General features: G+C 54.5%; 4 protein-coding genes across 4 annotated transcripts; 2 read left to right on the top strand and 2 right to left on the bottom strand.

Annotated features, from left to right (window-relative positions):
* Positions 1–12,979: 12,979 nt before the first annotated feature.
* Positions 12,980–13,346, bottom strand: CGGC5_v006184 (uncharacterized protein; the record flags this gene model as incomplete). The annotated part of the gene is made up of 2 exons (XM_032036044.2): positions 12,980–13,055; positions 13,120–13,346. The coding sequence occupies 2 exons, from the start codon at positions 13,344–13,346 to the stop codon at positions 12,980–12,982; spliced, it is 303 nt and encodes a 100-aa protein (XP_031892747.2).
* A 2,747-nt stretch (positions 13,347–16,093) lies between these two features.
* CGGC5_v006183 (Complex I intermediate-associated protein 84) lies at positions 16,094–18,523 on the top strand (the record flags this gene model as incomplete). The annotated part of the gene is made up of 2 exons (XM_032036033.1): positions 16,094–18,300; positions 18,355–18,523. 2 exons carry the CDS (start codon positions 16,094–16,096, stop codon positions 18,521–18,523), a joined length of 2,376 nt encoding a protein of 791 aa, XP_031892746.1.
* A 153-nt stretch (positions 18,524–18,676) lies between these two features.
* CGGC5_v006182 (37S ribosomal protein RSM18) lies at positions 18,677–19,416 on the bottom strand (the record flags this gene model as incomplete). Its single annotated transcript, XM_032036021.1, has 3 exons — positions 18,677–18,868; positions 18,936–19,264; positions 19,320–19,416. 3 exons carry the CDS (start codon positions 19,414–19,416, stop codon positions 18,677–18,679), a joined length of 618 nt encoding a protein of 205 aa, XP_031892482.1.
* A 231-nt stretch (positions 19,417–19,647) lies between these two features.
* Positions 19,648–20,518, top strand: IMP3 (U3 small nucleolar ribonucleoprotein IMP3; the record flags this gene model as incomplete). The annotated part of the gene is made up of 6 exons (XM_032036010.1): positions 19,648–19,716; positions 19,783–19,809; positions 19,866–19,901; positions 19,956–19,979; positions 20,063–20,262; positions 20,323–20,518. 6 exons carry the CDS (start codon positions 19,648–19,650, stop codon positions 20,516–20,518), a joined length of 552 nt encoding a protein of 183 aa, XP_031892483.1.
* Between the last annotated feature and the right edge of the window lie 409 nt (positions 20,519–20,927).

The following is a 20,927-nucleotide window of genomic DNA, read 5'->3' as shown; positions in this document are numbered from 1 at the left end:
GGTAAGGGTCGGTAATAGTGTGGGTGACGGCGATGGGATCTTGGGAGGCCGAGGCGGTGCCTGCTTCAGGACGAAAAGCAGACTGAGTACGCACAGTCGTTGGAGGCAAGACACTTGGAGCACATGGAGATGTGCAACATGGATCCTTGGGCAGGGGTACATAGTACAAGGCTACATGATAGCCCGGCATGGCTGGCCCTGGGCGTTTAGGTGTAGGGACTGGCTGGCACTTTGGTAGGGGAGGGGAGGGGAGGGGAGGGGAGGGAGAAACGGCACCGACATACGTTCAGCCGCGATGGAACCGGTCTTGGAAGCATGGCTGAAGATAGCAATGATGAGAGTGGGGAATGCAAGTCAACGGCCTGGTGGCTGGCGCAGACATGAGCTCTTTGGCCAGGCTGGGCAGAAGAGCGGCAGCACAAAAAGCGACCACTGCGGCGAGTGGTGAGGTGGACGGAGGCACGCAAGGTACCTGCTTGCATATGGAGGTACAGTAGTGTGTGCTATGGGACTCAAGAGGGATCGGATCTGTGAATGCGTATGTGTACATAAACGCTGGCTAGGTTACGGTGCGGGCCACGAGCTTTCGTATCGCGCGTACCTTGGACCTACACACTAGCCAGGTGGACTAAACAATAAACGGCCAAGCCCGGCGAGGAGACGGCGTGAGGTACCTGAGTAGGGCGTTCGTACTGTTTAACCCAGTTCAGTAAGCTTTACGTTTGACAGGGGCAGCGGCGCCGCGGCGGCGGCGACGGGGAGGAGAAAGGACGGCGATGGGGCTTGGCTTAGAATGGGGTGGGAGGGAGCGGTCGGGGAGCGGGGAGTCTTACGGCGAGAGGGTACGTGGGAGTGGGATTGGGTGGGAGGAGGGGGTGAGAAATCAAACAAATGCCAGGGCACAGACAGAATTGAGATGATCCCGAAGGACTTGGCTGAGTGGGTGGGAAGCCTTACAGACACAGAGAGAGGTCTGTTGTGGGCAGTTTACGACATAGGATGGAACGCATACACCACAGGAGCGTGACATGACGAGGAGAGGAGAAGTGGTGATGGAACAGCCGGCCCGTCACTCGTGAGCTGGGAATGGTTAGAGAAAGCGAAAGAGAAAGAGAGACAAACGGGCATGTGTGGGAGTTGAGTTGGACGGGGAGAGACAATGTCAGAGAAGGTTAACTGAGGGCGTGTGGATGGGTGGAGAGAGATGATCGCTGCCGACCGAACGAGTACGAAAAGCAAGGTTAAGGAAGCAAGGAAGCCAAGAAATCTCGACAGTCTTTCAAGGGCACAGGGGCCACGGCAGGCCAACTCGAGGAACTGGGGGAGACCATGAGAGTGAGTTGTGTTGTCGTCAGTCAACGTCGTGTCAGTGTGCTGTCCATCTCTGGCCAGAGCCAGAGCCAGAGCCAGAGCCAGAGCCAGACCCGAAATCAGAGCCAAACCCGGCCGAGCATGGATTTCCGAAAGCGCGTGTTGGCCGGGATGACTCTGTCCAAGCTGTGCTCAGAGTGTAGATTGCGGGTGCGGTGCCGGGTTTCAAGGCACGGAGCAGATCGACGGTTGTCGAGAGGCCATTGGCTCGTGCCATCTGTTTCTGCGAGTCTTCTGGCCTGTGCCAAACGGCATGGCAGTGGTATCCCAGACAAAGGTAAAGACGGGAGGCATGTCGTCACGGTTCGTGTAGGAGGCTGGGCTGAGCCTGTGTGTCTCTGATTCGGGGAGATTGGAGTGTGGGTGGGATACCTTGTCCGCCTTCCCTGAGGCGACCTCCACCAACGGGAATGGCGCTGGGATTTCCTAAAACGGTCATTTGACAGCACTAAACAGACGTGTGTTTTGTCGAAATCGGCCGTTGGAGCCGAAAAGTGGCCTGCGCATCGCGCATCCACAACTACATCGATATCATGCTCCTTTGGGGGCGGCGCAAAAACCGACACAGGCGCAGGCGCTGGCGCAAATGTGAGTAAGGTCGTAGACGCAGGCGCATGCTCAGTATCAGACTCTCTTGCTGCTGGGTGGGTTTGGGGCTCAGGCAATGCGGCGGCAAAACGCAACGCAGCTGCAAGTGTCGCTGGTCGGTATCCAGGCGAGGTAGCAAAGACCAGACCACGGTGGCACGGCACTGTTGGGCCATGGTGCATACGACTGCACTGCACTGCACTGGATACGTAAGTCGTTGCCTTGACAGACCAAGGCTGGCATCAGGGCACGGCAGCAAGGCATAGCCAGGGTGCACCAAACGATAGCCAAGTTGGATTATTGAACTCTCGTCAGCATGGCATTTCAGGTTCGGCATAGATATGCGCAGGCTGCACCGAGTGGCCGAGAAGCGAGAGACAGGCCGGCTTCTGATTCGGTTTCTGATTCGAAGAAAGAAGAACAACAACAACAAAGTTGGGTGACGGGGGATAAGATGTCGCTGTCATGGATGACAGGCGGTGCACATCGTAATTGGAATCCAATGCAATGCCATGAGCAGTGGAAGAGGAGACTGATGAGTTGGCGGCGCCGCAACGGCAGCAGTAGCTTGAGTAGCACAGCAAAGGGGCCACTAGATGCGTATTTGCGCCAAGCAACAGGGCGATTTCGGTCGACGATGGCGGCGCTAGTGCTGCAAGGTTCGGTGATGGTTTAAACGGTGAACGATCAAGCTGCGGGTGCGACGATCCTTCATTTGTGGTTGCAGATAGTGTGGGAGAGCGGGAGGAGGCACTAGGGTAGCATCCAAGATAGCCAACTAGCCAGGGGGAAGGAAGACAGAGAAAGTATTCGTAGGGCAGGGCAGTGAGGGTGGGCGTTGTTACGGTTGCGACTCGAGGGGTGAAAGATGAGATGATGTTGAAGGTAGGTGTGTTGGTGGTGATGGTTCACCATTGGGAGAGAGCAAAGGAAAGGAAAGGAAAGGATGATACGGGGAGATTCGCGCGAGGTAGGCACGAAGTAACGAAGGTGCCTCCCTCGTTCTTCCCTCCCCCTCCCTCCCCCACCAATGTCCCCCATGCCCATGCCCCGTACTCAGCTGCGCCTGCTGACATAAGGTGATATACATCGGTTGAAAGTGGGGCTGTATCTGAGGATGGGCGTGGAGTACGTACATAGTGGGGTCGATGTCTGCTGGAGCACGTTCCCTTTTTCCCGATTTTGTGGGAATTATGATCAACTCCCGTCACTGGTCAGGGGAAGATGCACAAATCGGTACGTACTACCTCGGCTCCAGGTTCCTTCTCCTTCTCCTCCTCCCCAGCCTCCTCTTCCTTCTTCGCATCACCTCCCACACAGCGCACATACACACACACACACACCACCACCAAAAACCACTTTGATTGACACTTTGACACCCTCATCATCCCGGCCAGACAACGTCTGTCTCTCCTCCAACTTGCTTACCTTATCTCCAGAGGAGCGTGCAACGCAGCAACGGCTTCGGCAACGGCTACTCCAACTCCAGCGTACCTACCTACACAAGCCGCCAACGTCAGCCATCCACTGCATTGCGAGCTGAAGAAATGAGGATGCACAACTTCAAAGGAGCTGCCACACACCCTCGCAGACTCTCAGAAACCAGGCCTCGATAACCTCCAGCCTGGCACCATCAGGATTGCGTCTGCTGAGCCCCGAGCTTTGGGCCCTGCCTATGCAAGTGCAAGGTGAATCACAATCTCAGCGAGATCTGGATCTGGGACCTCCCTCGACTTCTCGATGCACCCACCCGACACGCATCGCATCGCTTCGCCTCGCCTCGCCTGGCCTGACCTCGCCTTGAGTCGTGTCCACTCCCGCTTCACATCCCTCCCCATCTCCACACATCCCGCGCTACCTGCCTTACTCGTTGTCTCTGATCCCCTTTCCTTGTTCCTCTTTCTTCTTTGTGTGTTTTGTGTTTGGGGTCTCTGGTCAAGCTTTGTTCTTTCGCTACGAAGCCGCCATTGAGTTGCTGCCGATTAACCCCGGGGCAACCAACTCAGCGCCACTGACGACGACCCGGCCAGGCCAGCTATTTTCGTGTCGCTTGGAGCCATTGGTCCGTTACCCGCCCGCTACCCGCTGGTTCCGACTGCCTGAGATGCTGCGTAGCGCAGAAACGGTCCACAGACGCCGTCTATTCTGAAATCCTCCGCCTTCGAGAAACAACTCCACAGAAATGGCCCTGGCTGTGCGCATCTAATCAGAAAGAGTCATGTATTCCAGCTGCTCAGCACGACATGGCAGGCTCCATCAGACGGGAACAGAGCACCACGATGATTTCAATGTCATGCCCAAGCAGCATGGCAAAATTCTGCTCCAAAAGAGAAATTGCAACAGAGCAAAAAGCAACGTCAACTCTGGCCTATGTCCAATGCTGATTCGCTGGCCAAGGCACATCTTCATCTCCCCCTTGGCGACCTAGCTCAAGTCGACTTATCACCACTGCAAGATCACAAAAGAAAAACTTGAGAGAACGAAAATTGAAGAGTCAGGCAAAGGAGACGGCAGCAATGGCCCGCAGCCACTGCCCGCTAAGAATAAGCACCTTGGTTTAGATGCCGCTAGATCTGCTCTGATTAGCGCGCCAATATATCGCTCCCGGCAGCCATGCGCCATATGGCGTATGGAGGTATCTGCGCCGCGTTGCTCAAATTCCAAAAAGAGCCTGAAGCCGGTCGTCTTGGGCTTCGCATAGTGCAAGCCCGAGATTGCCAAAAATGTTATTCTACTCTCCTTCAGGAGCTATTTGCGTGGGCAATCCAAATGAACGCGAGACCGACTTTCAAGGCCTCACCTGCTGGACCCCTATCACAACATCACCGTCATAATACAATCCTACCGTCCATCCAACGACACACGCGGAACCGGACGCTGTACTCCACTGATCTGCCCATGGGGGGCACGACTGGGGTTGAAAGCGCGGTCCACACACACCCAGATTGCCCTGGTCGGCATGCAGGGTTTCCCATGCCAGTCTCGGCGCCTCTTCAGAAAGACTTGTCTCTCTTGCAATCTGTCGCCGAGCCAGCGAATGATAAGACATGCAGCATGCAGGCAGGCAGGCATGCTCCCAGAGACATTATTCTCCGACCCTCTTTGGTCCACAATACACACAACGCTCACGGACTCGCGACCGCTGCATCACCTTCTTCTTCGCTGTGTTCCAGGAGGCGCGCTTGTGCCATATCGCAAAGCCTACCGCCGCTCAGACTGCCGCTTAAAGGAATGGAGAGGTCAGGAGGCGACCCGTGACTGGCGAGACGGTGACTCGGCAGAATTATGAATATTCTGCCCAATCTCGATGTTTGGCAGAACTAGGAGAGCCCTGACACTTGGCCAACGGTCGGCCTCCCTGAGCTCGGTCGACATGCACACGTACGGCGGACGAGCCGTTCTACAGCCAGGCTGGCCCTGGTCAGTCCACACTTAACTGTGCAAAAGGCTGCACTATTGCTCGTGCTGGCCTCCCTTTGAGTCCTTCGAGTTCAAGGGCGGCTGCCAACTGCGGGTTCCTATTTTCGGCATCTCACGCGGGTGGGATGATGCGAGCTTTCAACACGATAGACAGAAACTTTGGCCCTCTGTCAAACACCGTTTCAGCATCACATGCCCTTGCAGCACGCAGTTTCTGAAGCCGCCGTGGAAGTACACTCAGAACTTCAGCGTGCCCACAGTCATCACGGCAAGCAAAGCACCTCTGCCTACTTCAACTACCGTATTTCTCGTCCGTTGTTCGGGGCCGCTCCGTCCCCGACACAGCCATTGTCCTGCGCGCGCTGGGCATCTGCATGCACCTCTATGGAGAATCCAAAGCCCCGACTCTTCTGATCCGATGATGCATTTCCTCCCATACGCAACCTAAGACGCCGCAGACGTTGTTTTCTCGCTCTCGCAGTTTCCTCGGCTCCCGAAACCACGAGTTTTCGTCTAGTCGTTGACAGCCACCGTCACATCCCAATTAGCAGTACTTCCAGCCGTTTGGGCTATCTACCGCAGGGTCGTCATTTTCGTCGCATTTCTCACGACTGATCCCCTGTCAGTACGGCTTAGTCGTGCTGCAATCCGCTGATCCGGCTGCCGAGTGTCATTCACTGAGGGACCTCGCATTTATCGGCATCCAAGCCGGCGAGTCCACCCCGGTGTCGAAATGATTCACCCAACCAATGGACTCGGCACAACGGCCTCATCTATCCCCAAGCTATCAGCGGGAACTTGTGTACCCTGACGCCTAGTCACCGCCCGGCGCCGATCTGCAAACCCGCTATTGTTGCGTCTGAAGCGGCCGCTGCCAACGACCGAACCGATAAGAGCCGGCGTCACCTTTGTCTGCGGAGCCTCAGTTTGAAATACCTTGCAGCCACATCGCCAACCCACTTAGCACGTATTAAATCACATTTCACCGTCAGCCACCCCGCGGTCGTGTCAGGTTGTGGTCTAACTCAACTAAATGCATCGTCAACTGCTCGAGCCTCCGGCTAAGGCACTTCCACCTGGCGGTAGCACCTCGTACTGAGCAATCCACTTTACCGAGCCTGCCGATCTCTTCGGCTTAGCCTTGCCATGGTTAAGCCAGACTCGTGAAGCACTCTGTCCCATGCTTTACTGCCCAAAAAGGAAACAAACGGTTCGTATTAGGGTCGCTCAGACACTTTCTTCCGTTTCTGTCAATCGATTTCCCAGACAAGACAGCTGTACACCATCAGGATATTGGCAGGGCAGCAGACAGTTGTGACAGCCGCCACTGTCGCTGTCTGGAGTTACGAGCACGACACAGTAACAGGCCGTACCAGGTAATTGAGAGAGATGTCGAAACACTTTGCAGGTTGTTGAAGGCTGAGTTGTCTGCTCACCTTCCTAGCAGGGGAATACTTTGGAAGACACAAGGGGGGCACGGATCAGCTGCAACCATGCAAAGACTTCAGTTGAAACGAAACAACGTGCATCCATCCCTGCCATCAGGCCCCCAACGGGAGCATTCCGCTACGTCTTGCAAAAGCGTATCAAGATACGTACGAATACGCTCCAGCCCTCGCCTACTGCTGCCTCGTAGGAGTCAGCGAGCGTGCGGTGCATGAGTCGACAAACATCACTGACGATGTCGTCTCGATGTTGTCAGCGCACGCCCGACAGGTTCAGCTTTTGACGTCTATGCAAGCACTTAAGTCAAGCATTCCGATCTTTTAGCAGTATTGCAAACCAAACGTTCCTGCATATTGCCGCTGTAAAGACTGAACAAAAGTTCGGTTCTGGTCCGAGAGTGCCGACGCCCACAGTAGCGTTGCCAACTTCAAACGACCGGCTCTTGACATATCTGCAAACACTCAACATACCTCTGAACTACTCATGCATCGCGTCCCAATTACGTGACAGGACATCACGATGGTTTGAGATCGAAAGGCTACAGCATTTGGCTTCGATTTGACCACGATATGGTGTCACGTCAAACAAAATGCGCGCGTACTCGGCTGGTGTCTTCAAGGTTGGCCCCGTTAACAGGTGACAACGACGAATTGTCTGCCCCTTTTTGACGACTCCATGCGAGTGCGGGAAGACGCGGGAGTGGACAGCCTGCCATCCCAAGACGCAACAATGCTGCCATCAGCGACGGCACATGATACGGTGGCAATGGGCGTTGAAAAGGCAGATTGCCTATTGGGGTAGTGTCAAGGAGAAACCTGACGCCATAACTCTACTCTTGACTCCTGTCAATGTCTGTCATCAAACAAGACAGGTTGTGACAGTGTCTTGTGTGTGACAACCGACACCTGCGCCGGACGGCCGAGGTCTTACAACACAGTCTGCCACAATCCCGCCGGGCTGTTTATCTCGTCTTCTGGTTTGCATTGCTTACTTTTGTGTGTAAAATGCACAAAGTTGTGTGACAGAAACTTGGCAGTTGGGCAAAGTCAAACAAGCTCACCACCAAAAAAACAAAACAAAACCCGCCGGGGCTTAATACCGAGGCCCGCATTGCCGGGAATCCTGAGATCTACGCCTCGCATTCCCGAGACTTGCGTGCATAAGTCTCAACGGGGGGAGCATCCTACTCGTCCGCATCTCGGTGAGACAGGCCCTTCCCGCCCGCCGCCCGCCCAGCTGTCTTGGGCTGACCACCTCGGTCGGTCATGCAGAATAAGCAATGACGACTTGCGTGGCTTTGCGAGGCAGCGAGAGGGATTGGAGATTGGGAACTTGTGTTGTCGCAGTCAGTTCTTGTCGGGCTGTAATACCCTTTTTGGGCAGATTTTGGATAGAGCTGGACTGGTTCGATGATCCTTCGATGATAAGCTTATCGACTGAAGGATCGGGGTTCGTTTCTAACGTCTCGATATGGCAACTCGGACTCATTGGCCCAGTTGTAGGATGATCTTTTGCTGTCGAATTTTCCGTCCAATCAGCGCACGTAGACTGGTTGTCTGTACCTGGTGGGATTTTGACGATGGAGTCTGTCGTCGTGCCTGGCCTAAGGTCGAGCTATTCTCGTATCGTCCCGCGCGGGAAATGCATCTAGAGCGGTCGGCCGCCAAGGAGCGAATGTCTCTTCGTCTGACAGCATGGCGGCGGGCAAGCTGTAAGGCTGCCTTGCTCAACCCGCCTCCCCCCTTTCAACCGATGTACGTTGATGTAATCGACTTGTCTTGTCTTGCATCTCGCCTCTTCATCCGCCGTCTCGCCTACCTCGGTGCCTGTTCGCGTCGCGAAGTGCTTCCTTCCTGCTCGGTCTTTCGCCCAATGCTCTGTGGGATGGTAAGATATGCCCTCGCATGGGCAGGGCGGAGGAGCGGCGCAGGATAGCCAAGCGCGCGGCGTAACTGCAAGGTGTCGTCGCTCGGCCGAGGCCGGCATCGTGCAACAGACGCCGCACTACAGGTGTAACCAGCGCCCCAGATTATGCAGCTCGCTAAGGAGTGAGGTTGTATCTCTCTGTCCCATGATTGGGTCATCTTCATTCCATTACGGCTGTATTCTGGCTTGAGTTGTCAGCCTCGAAGCCTCGCGGGACAACGTCAATGTAGTCATCGTCACAATAGTTCGTTGCTATCCTGGTATCACGGCTCGACATCGTTGCGGTTCCCTGGAGGAACGAGCGGGGACCAGTTCGAACCCCAGGTTTACGTCCCGCTTGTCATCTGTTTCCTCTGCCCAACGTCAAAGCCATCAGAGGAGTCGAGGCGCGAGAGGATGCGAGTGCTTCCTGGGCAGCGCGCTTATGGTCCTGTCGTCCGAGCGACGATGAGGGTTGTCGTGCCACAGGGCTGAACGCACGACTCCCTGCGTGTCTCTTCATCTCTGGGTCTTTCGTTGCTGTCAGGGCGAGGTGCTGAATCACCGAAGACCCGACGACCGACCGATACCGACACGACGGTTCATTTCAGAGACGATCTCATTGTTCAACTTCTTCTCTGTCCCTGTCGGGTGTAAGGTTCTCTCGGGATGCCCGAGATGGGCCGGGGAGAATTCTGGAACCACGACGTCAAGCAAGGCTTGATGATTGCCTTCCCTTCCTGGCTACCGGCACTTGGGGGGAATCGAACGAATTTCTTCGGTCCTGCAAAACGACAAAATGAATTCTAAAGACTGTAGAAAATTTTTCTTGGCCTTGTAGATCAAGGGAGGTTTCTGGGTTCGGTCGAGAGTTGATTCGGACTGTCCGTGGTAGTCCCCCGGACGACGGAGTTGGCATCTTCGGACCCCCAACTAAGGGTCGTTGCGCTTGCGGCCACACCCCCTTGACGGCGCCACGCAAGTGCGAACAATCGTCCGTCCGGGGTCCCTTTGGCCTAGATGCAATACCAAAGTTCCCAAAGACCAGAGAGAGGGGCAAAAAGACATCCGATAGAATTGGGCGACCCGAACACAGCGGCCGATCACCCCATAGATTGGATCTGCCTTTGTGCATCCACCGGCGACCGAATGTACATCCCCTCCGCCTCGATTCTGCGCAGCGCGCCGCCGCCCTACATGCACTCAAACGGGGAACCGTCCCATTCTCGTACTTCCCCTGCTTCTTTTCAGCTCATCAGCCTCGCCCTTGGAAGACAGCCTCCGATGTCATCCTTCGGCGGACGGAGGATGTAACGACAACTGCATACTGGAGGGGCCGCAGAACCAAAGGTTGTTCCTTTGGAGCTGGGTCTGGAAAAGACATTGGCACAAAGTGCCGGCGGGAACTACGTCTATGGCGTCCGATTAAGCAGACGGTCCGCTGTTGGGAATAGAGCATGGGTGGGAGGAGAAAAGAAACGGTATCCGGCGCGATGCTTGCTGTTCCTAGTCGCGGAACCCAGGCCAGTAGCGTCTTGATAAGGTGCTGATCGTCGAGTGTGAAGCGCGGCAGAGTAGCCGCAACACCGACGACGGGCCTGTCCAATACGGGTTTGGCGCCGTCCCGGACGGACTTCATGCGAGCTTGCGGCGGTCTGATTTTCTTTCTTACATGTCTGCAGTATTCCATCGCAAGAAAGGCCGGACGACGGTGTCGGTGGTCGGTGATTAAAGGATGCGATGAAAAGGGGGAAGGCACTCTCTTGGGTAAGGTGTTGGATACAGGTGGGATTGGTTCGTTCCATCGAATCGGCGGACCGGTGCTTCGAGGTTCGACGGACGTCGGTGATGCTAAGCAGCGACATGTACGACATCGTCTCTTCGAACCCTGCCGCTGGAAGGATGAGTCCGGACTTGATGCTGCTGCTGCTGCTGGTGCTGTCCCTTGGGAACTGAGTCAAATATCGAGTTGCATTGCGTTGTGCGAGGTATCCTTCGGCCGTTGTTCCTTGACGGAACAAGGCCTGGATGGATGTCGGGGTGTTGATCACCTCATCTCGCGGAGCGGAACCCGGTGATTGTGGCACCTGAAGCTATCCCAAAACCTGCCTATCTCTGTCTCTGGATTCTCCCGTCGGGTCCATCCCATCGCTTTCGTGTCCGAAGACGCATGTCTGCTATATGCCGGTCAGCTACTTGCCCGGGACATGTTCAACCCAGATGGAGCAGCTTTGCCTGTAAGTGAAGCACTCCATGGCCTCCCGTCCCGTGGGATCACAAACCATGAAAGCTCGGCAGCGGCATCGCCATCCCGCGGTGTTGCTTCTTCTTCACCTGACGATCCCGTACCCCATTTAGCCATGCCACACCTTGTAATCTGCCCTCGCACATGTGCTTACTGGCCGGGAGAATCCTTGTCTCGCCCTGCTTGCCAACCCTCGTACCTGCCGCTGATCTACTTCACGCCGGGAAGGAAGACATCGCGGGGACGCCCGACCACGCAGAGAAGGCGTGTAAGTGAGCAGTGAACAACGCGGTGCGGTGTTCCGGATATTGTGGCAGTCGCGGCGTGGTCATGCCATGGTTGCCATATGGAACCTTGGAGCTGAGGTTGTCGACTGCGGCTAGCTGCAGGTTGTAGTGTCTTGCTCTTACCGTCTGTCTCTGTTGTCAACTGCAACTCTGTCGAAACTGACAGAACTCTCAACCCCATCCCAACGGACATCAGAGACAGGGACAGCTTCGGGTTCGTTCAGCCTCGTAAAAGATAGCATGGCTTAGACGCAAGTAAGCCAGCCAGTCCGAGGCGGCATCTTTCGGTGTTCGTCGCTTGTTTTCCCAGGGTTGCAAATTAGACTTGCTTTCGTCCTTATTATTTAAGAATTTGGCCCGGTAGTTGCGTTACTTGGCGTGGAAAGACCGGTTCGGTTGCCCTGTCGACACACTTCGGTGATGATTTAGCAAGTCCGTACCCGAACGTTGCAATGCTGGTATCGTTGTGAGAACGTCGAACTGCGCACGGGCGAAAACCTGTCAACCGTCGATCAATGTCCCACGGATCACCGACATCAGGACGATGTTCGGATGGCAGGCTAGGCCTAGTCCGTTCCCTCTTGGTTTCTCCTTCTCTTTGGTCTGCACCCCCTGGGCTAGCCGCCCGGCTCATTTTCTTCTGTGTCTTTCTCTTGTCCGTATCTCGTCTGTCTTCTTTTCTTCTCTGCACTATCCATCCCTACAACGAAGCCTCTCTGGCAGCAGCAGCAGCAGCGGCAAGTCCGCGATGATGAAGGGCGGGCCTTACGCAAGAACGACGTCAACGTGAGACCTTTATCACTGGATAGGCCTTCGTCTTTCTCACAGGCATAATCGGGTCAACGCCAGACGCCAGGCTTACCGCCTCCTCCCGCTGTGCTTTTGGAGGAACGACTGGGGAAAGGGAATGGAAGATGGTTGCGCCCTACCAGTTGACAGCAGCCAGTCGCCGCGAGCTGCACTTGCAGTTCTGAAACGCAGACGTGAACGCCTCAGGAGCCGTCCTCCCACACCCACTCCCAGAGATCTCTTAACCAGACGACATAAGGATTCCCTTCAACCATACAGAACGCCGACTACGCGTCTCTCGTGACTACCAACGCCGCGCGGACTCTGCGCGTAAAGACGAATCCGGAGATGGTAGAGACTTGGGATACGCTGGCGTGCTCTTTCACGTCGCTCTGCACCTTGAAAAGCCGGAAAGGCAGAGATGTGAGGATGGCATGGAGGACGGTAGACCATGGTCTAGAGAGAAAGAGGGGTAGACGAGAGACGGAGCTAAGAGCTTCCCAATGCAAGTTTGGAACCAACTTTCGAATCACTAGCAACTCTGGACGAATGAGAGCAGAGAAGAGACTGGGAAACACCATGGTTACTGGGGTGCGGCAGGTAACTGTAGTGTGCTATATTGCGGTGAGTCGATGATCTTTTCTTTCTTTCCGTCTTTCTTGGCTTCTTCTCCTCTGTTCATCTCATGCCGTTTCTCTTTTTTGGCCAGGGTTTGCCTTCCTTCCATTGTTTCTCTCGTCCGGGGGTGTGGTCAAACTCTTCTCGGGTATGAGCTGAAGTGTTGTTGACCGACGGGCGAGGGACATGTTCGCACTAGCTCTGAGCCGTCGTCACATCGGATGATGGAGGGTGGGTTAGGCGATGATGGGACAAGATCGTCCGGACTGTGACGGATCTTTGTACAACACCCCCCGCAGGCGGCATGCTCCTAGTCCTTGCTGTGCCTCTTCTTGCCCATCACCCCATATCCCTCCGGGGGGCCCTGTCGTTCCCATCCCTCTCGTCTATATATCTCGTGCCTCCTCCCCATCATCATCTCCATCATCCACATGGACCTGGACGACATACCTTACCCCGCCGCCCTTGCCGATGTCATCAAGTGCGGCGTTGACGGCTTGGGGGTTGACACCGCGGATAACTCTATGGGGGAGAACGACCATGTCGCCGGTCGACAACCACTTCGGCAGGGTGGCGGCCCATCGTTGGAACAGGATTGGATGAGCTTCGAAAGAGCCGTAGACGTTGTGCAAGGAGATGCCCTTATCGGCCAGGGCGCCAGTGGAGGATGCCAACATGATGATGGTGCCTAAAACAACGGACACCTCTAAGAGGGAGACAGCGAAGGTTGGATGACCAGACCCATAAGCCTCGACGACATTGATGACGGAAGACCCCAAGATGGATTGGACTGTGGCGGCAATGGAAGGGGACGACCGGTCGATGACATGGGTTGCACCCAAAGCTCGTAGAAAGGCGAAAGATGACTCTGAAGAGGTGGTTATGATGGTTCCGATACCAGCAATGGACGCAAGCCGGACGATGAGAGACCCGAGGCAGTACCGGCGCCGAGGACAACCACGTGAGCGCTATGGTATCCAAAGATTGGGTCCGTGCCGGGAAAGGGGAAAACAAGGCCAGATTGATGGAACAGAGAAAGAGCCGCAGTGAAAGAATTCGTTACAAGGGTCGCCGCCTCGACAACGGAGATTATCTCAGGAACGGGTATCGGATGTTTGGTATTGACGAGAACGAAGGAGGCTAGGCCACCAGCGTGAGAGCGGCGGAGATCGCCTTGAAAGAGGACTTTGGTCCCAACGGCAGGATAAGAAGCTGGCATTGGGGTATTCGAAGGCTGAGGACCGTGTTCGACAACTTCGCCGACAATATCAATACCGAGAGCTTTTGGAAGACGGGACGAGATATTGAAGACGCCAAGGGCGCGAAGCTTTTGGTCGAGTGGGAGCAGGCCTGTTGCATGAACACGAACCAAAGCATCTCCACGTCGAGGCCGTGGAATAGGTTGCTTGCTTGGCACGAGGGAACTGCCGACGGAAGTCAGGCACGAAGCCGTCTGAGACGTTGCGCTGACGGACATGTTTGGACGATGAGCTTCAAGTTGTGCAAAAGACCTTAGAAGGTGGGTGCTGAAAAGCGAAGCTGCTGGTGTTGACTGGCAGCTTAGCCGCAGCTTGTCTCGCATTGTCTGATATCATCTCCGATGCTATCCAACTTTGGCTGCTTCGTTGGGCCAGGTAGGATCCGAATGGATCACATCATGACGGTCCATCATGGACTTACATGAGCTGCGGACCGATCGTAGATGGAAATACCGGAGTTATGGCTTCGTTCATGGTCTAAGGATCCTGCAGTACAGGACCGGCCGCCGGCAGAGAGGAGAAGAGAACAGCGACGCATACGGTAATAATCAGACAGCAGCAGATGACTATCCAACAACACCAGCAGCAGCAGAAGTAGCAACTGGGGTCGCGGCTACTAGCTTGCCGTCTGCTGTGAAGTTGCTGATTTTGTGACCCCATGGCAGGATTTCAACGAGGTGGGACGTGTGGCGCGATATCCTTGCAGTACAAGGCCGACAGCTTGGTGCTTCTTCAACGGAACGGGATAATGATAGTAAACTGCCCTCCTGAAAGGATCGGTCGGAAGGGTTTATGCTGCCGGCCGGCTCCGGCGTGATATATCCCGGAGCGGGATAAGAGCGACGTTTTTCTTCTTCAAATTCCTTCGTCGACCACTACAAGCAGTAAGTATTAGACGGTATGAGCCCGAATTGGATTACCCACAGTGATGATGAAATATTTTGTTCCGCAGGCTATGGCAACTGCAGGATACACCCCTTGCAAAAATGTCTTTGGAAGAAGAAATCATCGATGATCAAAGGAAGACTCTGGGCGCAAGTAGAAGCAGGTGGCTGGTCCAGTATTGCCGAGTGCGCCTGCAAGGTCTAGTGATCATTTCCATATCATCTGGACAAATACCGCGGATGTCACACTGGCTGCCGAAGATGTCTGAGCGCGTTTGTGCTTTGTGCCACTGGGCGCTTGGGACGATGAAAAATGATCACTTGATGCCGAGGTGCCAAGCGCCATGAACTGCTGAGAATGCGCAACCGCCAGCGTAATTGCATGATGCTTGGGCTTCGTGACAGCCCCTGGAATGTTCCATCTCAAGAGTAGAATTTCGGTCATTTTGGTCCTCAGGTTCCGTGTTGTCAACAACATAAAACGGTCTTCATGCCCTTGGGCCTTCAACGATGAATGGTGGTTGCGCGAAAAGTTGTAGTAACGTCATAGACAGTCTGAGCCGATTGTCTAGCCAATTGAAGCTCGCTTTGACTTCGGCAGCAACTTTGGGAGTCATGAACCACTCGTTTCGGATCGTAAGCTCCAGCCATTTTGTTGGCTAGATCAGGTTGGAAATAATACCCAGCTCTACCAGACTTGATTTACCCCGTCATCGTGATTGCCATCTCTCTCAGAGGTGGGTTGACTGTGCGGAGAGGTGTAGTGGATCGCGGGTACACAGTAATGAGTATATCGTGATTGGCTGGTGACATGTTTGGCGTTGCGAGCGATAATCGTATCGCAACAGCCTCTTGCGCACTTCCTTTGAACCATATGATGTGTTCGTCGACATGAGATTGCTTGTTCCTGATCATTAAGGAAATGACAACCGATTTAAGGAAAATCGAGGTGCGTGAGCTGAAGCCGAAGAAGCCGTTGGTGGCATACAGTTATTGAAGACGTGATGACTAAGCTCGGTTAATCATCGGTCTTATCCGCCTGCGCGGGTCGCATTTTGGTGGGAGCTGGCCGCGATTTCGATGCCCCGAAAGCTCCAGTGTCCAATTCCAAGGCGCAAATCTCTGAGAGCTTCTACTGCCGGCATTGAGCTTCCCCAGATGCCGCAAATTGTGTAGTTTGGTCTGAAAATGCCAAGGTATGTAGTCAGAGGACTGAAAATGCCAATCGGATCGGCTAATTGAGTTCTCAGGACCCCTCAATTCCAGTATTAAACCCACATCATGAGGGCGCAAATTGCCCGCCATGTCTCTCGACGGGTCGTCGTACCGAGGGGTTGCGTCCCCGCCTGCTCGATCCTCTCGCGCCCAACGTGTCGCCATGCCCAGCTGCCGGTAGCATCAACGATATCTCTTTCCCGACGAGCCCCGCGGAGGACTTTCTTCGGCATCCTCCAGAAGCCGCCGCGACAAATCAAGAAGCCCGAGTACGAGCCCGGTTGGACAACAGTGTTGACGTGGAGGAATCGCCTACTGGAGAGCGTACGGCCACCGACAAGGACAGAATTGGTGGAAGCCTTCCGAGAGCTTTTCGTCTACAAGCTGCGGTTCAACGTGGTTGTCAACAGCACGCAAGCCCTACACTGCAGAAACTTGCTGCAATACCTGCTGGAAAATAAGGATGATGAACCGGGTGCCGGACTTACGCTGGCAGAGCTCGTTTCTGCGCGCGAGGCGCTGCTGAAACAGCCAAAGGAAGACACGAAAGAGCATCTGGAGTTTTCCCGCCAGCTGTACGAGGCAATTAAGGCGGAAAGGGCGCAGGATCCGATGGACCCTGGCGCGGCAGAGGACTTTGAATCTTTCCTCGTCGCTTTGACGCTATTTGGGGCGTCCAAGGAAGGCCTCGTTGTCCTGCAAGAGTACTGGGATCAACTCCCAGTGGCAGAGAGACCAGCGGCCCAGAACCTCTGGGTCAATGTCTTTCAAGGCCTGGCGGAGGAGGGGCGCGAGTCAGAACTAGTCGATGCTGTCGCGAAGTCAGAGACGCTTGGCGTCCCATTCACGTCAAGTATCCATGAGGCTTTGACAGTCTTCTTTGCGAAGAAGAACAATGTGCTGGAAACGAAGAAGTGGTTTTTACGGCCAATACACAACGAAGAGCGTCCGACCGCCAGGACTTACAAGGAACTGCTACAATTTTCAGTCAGGACTGAACAGAAGGGCTGGACGACGCCGATCTTTAAGAAGCTTGTGGACTCGAATCCAAGCAAGGAACACTGGGATGTTATATACCAGTGGGCAGTGCTTTCTATGGGCAAGAGGCTCGACGACCTGAAAGGCATGTTCGAGGTTGTCGCCCGCCACAACCCCGAAGATTCCACCAAATCACCGGATACCGATACCATAAATGGTCTTCTCGAGGTCGCTACCGAGAAAAACGACCCTTACTTGGCAGAACGGCTCATCGCGTTTGCTTCTGAGCTCGGTATCCGCCTCAACGCCAAGACATACCTCCTCCAAATGGACTTCAAGATCAGGGCAAAGGACTTATCTGGTGCGAGAGCTGCATACATGCAGCTCCCGAAAACCGAACTTGAGGGAGACGAGGATCTGCCGCTGATCAACAAGTACCTCCAGGCGCTTTGCCACCAACCGACACCAGATTTGAAATCCATTCGTGAGATCTCGGACATTCTGGAGGAGCGCATCGTAACACTTGACCCTGATACAGTGGTTGCGTTGTGTACAGTCTTCCTGAAGAACGACCAACAGTTCGAGGTTATCGACACACTGTCCCTGAACGTATTCCAACATAGCAACGAGCAAAGACAGTCCATTAGGGACGCCTTTGTTGGGTATTGTTTGGATAGTAAAAACAGCACGGCGAGAGTATGGGATGCATACTCGATCCTCAGGCAATTCTTCCAGGAGACTAGCATCGAGAGTCGCCTTGAGCTGATGGATGCTTTCCTCGCTCGCAACCGTCCCGACATGGCGGTCCATGTGTTCGGACACATGAGGCAACACGTTAACCCCGACTTCCACCCGGCCAGCGACGCCTACATTAAGTTTTTTGAGGGCATTGGCAGATGTCCAGACTTGGACAGCTTGAAGCTAGCCCACAACATGTTAAAGATGGACACCACCATCCAACCAACAACGAAGATGTACAACGCATTGATGATTGCTTACGGAGCTTGCAAACGACCGAGTATCGGACTCGACTTCTGGCAAGATATCGTTCGTTCGGCCGAGGGCCCATCATACAACAGTCTCGAGATCGTGTTCTCGCTCTGTGAAATCAAAGCCTTTGGGGATCAAATTGCCAGGGACATCTGGAACAAAATCGAAAAGATGGAGATTGATGTTCCTCCGTCGGTATTTGCCGCTTACTGCGGTGGTCTCGCGGGCAACAGCAATCTTCAAGAGGTGCAGAGCACGATCAGAACGATGAAGCGAGCTGTTGGATATGGGCCTGATGCGATGACGTAAGTTATGCCTTGGCCTTTCCGACCCCGATACGAGCAGCTAACACCATACAGTTTGGGCATCCCTTTTAACGCATTGCCTGGGCAAGGATTACAAAGAGATTTTGAGGCATGGGCCAAAAAGCAGTTCCCCGAGGAATGGACAGAGGTGGAGAAGCATCGCTACTACACCACGGCGGAGAAGTTGAAGAAATTCAAGCTGCAGCGGGTGCTGAAGGCATGATCTGTACAAAAATGCTAGAAAAGCTTCTTGTATCTGTACAAATATCATAGACGCCGAAGATGTTGTACAATTCATACATGGGGAGGAGTGACCCCTGCTGGTCCTAAGGTAGACACGTCCACATTCCCCGCCTTCTACACAGCCATCACGTTTCTACCTCCATGCCTGCTTGAACGTCTTCTTCAGAATCTCGGGATGGTGGTGCACACTGGGGTGGATACCCATTCCAATGGCTCTTCGGATAGCCTTCGTCATCCTCCTGTGGTTGACCGGCCTCAGTCCCGTGTCCTTGGAGTGCATGATATGTCCGAAGGAGGTCATGAATTCAGAGACCATGGCGAAGTTCTACATTTTCTGTCAGCGTCTGAGGAAAGTTGCGTCGAAAAGTCCCGTTAGCAGGGATGCGACATACCCTGTAGTGGTCCTTGGGGTTGATGCCCAACATGTCGATAACATCAACCTCCGGCTTTCGGATCCTCCTCCACTTGTCCATCTCCGTGGGGCTGAGGTCATGCGGGGCGTAGACGTTGCCGTTGCGCCAGCGACGAGGCATCTGCTTGAGGTAGTCGTCGCTAATCTTCTGCTTCTTGAGCGAATCGAGCATCGTGCGCTGGCGGATAGCAGCGTTACGTGCTCCGCCCAGGGGGTTCTTCGACATGAGAGTCCTAGCTCGGTCGATAGGCGCTTTCTGATCGTCGAGGCCCAGGAGGCTGTCGGTATTCGAGATTGGTCTTCTGGGCTCTATTTTGAGGTTAGCGCTGCGTGCATTTCTGGGTAATGGGAGGCATTAACGAACCAGCCACAGCAGGAGTAGCGGAGAAAGGTCGCGCAATCCGGGCCATGAAGGCGCTCGGGGCCTTGAAGGCCGGGAACGACGGTAGTCTCGGCGGCATGATTGACTTCTGGGCGGATTTTGACGATCCAACAGGCGTGGTCTGTCGCGGGTGTTGAGGCTGTCACGGTATTTTTTTGGTAGGCGGACGGGATGTTCCGCCCCACAAATGCGATAAGAACCTACCGATAAGGAAGTTGTCCCACCTTAGCTCCAGAACTTTTTCTCTACGACAACCCGCCAACCATCACCAGCAAATCGCACTGGGAATACGCGACGCCGACAGCCCAGCATGGTCCGCAAGCTCAAGTTTCACGAGCAGAAGCTTCTGCGGAAGCACGACTTCATCACATACAAGCAGGTACCGACACAAGCCTACGCTCGCGAAGTCCACAGATCCAGGCGCATTGCTAACAGTTTCTGCTAGGATGGCGATCACCGAGATGCGGCAGTGGTATGGCAGAACCACGGAAAAGATGCTTTCGCGACCAACTCTAACACAAGTAACAGGTGCGCCGGTATATGATTCAGAAGCCCGAGGACTACGTGAGTATTGTCGCGACCATCATACTATCGACATCCGCTAACAAGGACAACCAGCACAAATACAACCGGCTATGCGGCGTGAGTTTGGCACCGATCGCTTCGACTCGAAACACACGGGATCGAGCAATCCACCCGAAGACGACTAACACATACTTCCGCAGTCCATCCGTCAAATGGCGCATAGATTGAGTCTCATGCCCCCTGAGAGCGCGGCTCGTCGCAAGCACGAGAAGCTCCTCCTTGATAAGCTGTACGACATGGGTGTTTTGTCCTCCGCATCAAAGCTGTCTGCCGTCGAGCACAACGTCACCGTGAGCGCCTTTGCTAGGCGGCGTCTCCCGGTCGTCATGACTCGGCTTCGGTATGAAAGCCCGACATAGCTGCTGGATCCGCAAGAGCAAATGCTAATCATGTTTCTCAGGATGGCCGAGACCGTTCAGGCGGCGACGAAGCTCATCGAGCAGGGCCACGTTCGTGTGGGTACCGAGACATGCACCGACCCGGCTTTTCTGGTGACTCGCAGCATGGAGGACTTTGTCACCTGGACCGTGGGCAGCAAGGTGAAGAGGAACATCATGAAATACCGCGACAAGTTGGACGACTTCGAGCTGTTGTAACACGGGACGATTTTACTTTCGGATGAAGGCCCTGCCGCCTGTACGGGATTTGAATTTCGACATTATCTGGCGGTGTTAAGGAGTTTAGGAGAACAACAAAAACGTTGTTTGGTTTATCGCAAATAATATGTGTGTCGGCTTTGAGTCAGCAACATCCAAGATCTGGAAAAGTTCGGCGAAATCATCGGGGAGGTGTGCGACAAGTGGCGGTCGGCATAGAGCGCAAAAACCTGCTGCTTTGCACTGCGCTCGATTGTCGCAGCGTCATCAATGCGAACTGCTCGCAATTTGCGGGCGAGCCGCGGACGGAAGTTTCGCGATTCGCTGTTCGCATTTGCCTTTCTCCTTGGCGAACCACCAGCCGCTATCATGGCAACTGATGCCTATTTCCATCACTGCCAGCCCATCA

Source organism: Colletotrichum fructicola, assembly GCF_000319635.2.
Source record: "Colletotrichum fructicola Nara gc5 chromosome Unknown KSG_Nara_v1_contig03, whole genome shotgun sequence".
In the NCBI taxonomy this organism is placed as follows: domain Eukaryota; kingdom Fungi; phylum Ascomycota; class Sordariomycetes; order Glomerellales; family Glomerellaceae; genus Colletotrichum; species Colletotrichum fructicola.
Note: the sequence above shows the minus strand (reverse complement) of the source record. Positions and strands in the feature narration are given on the sequence as shown.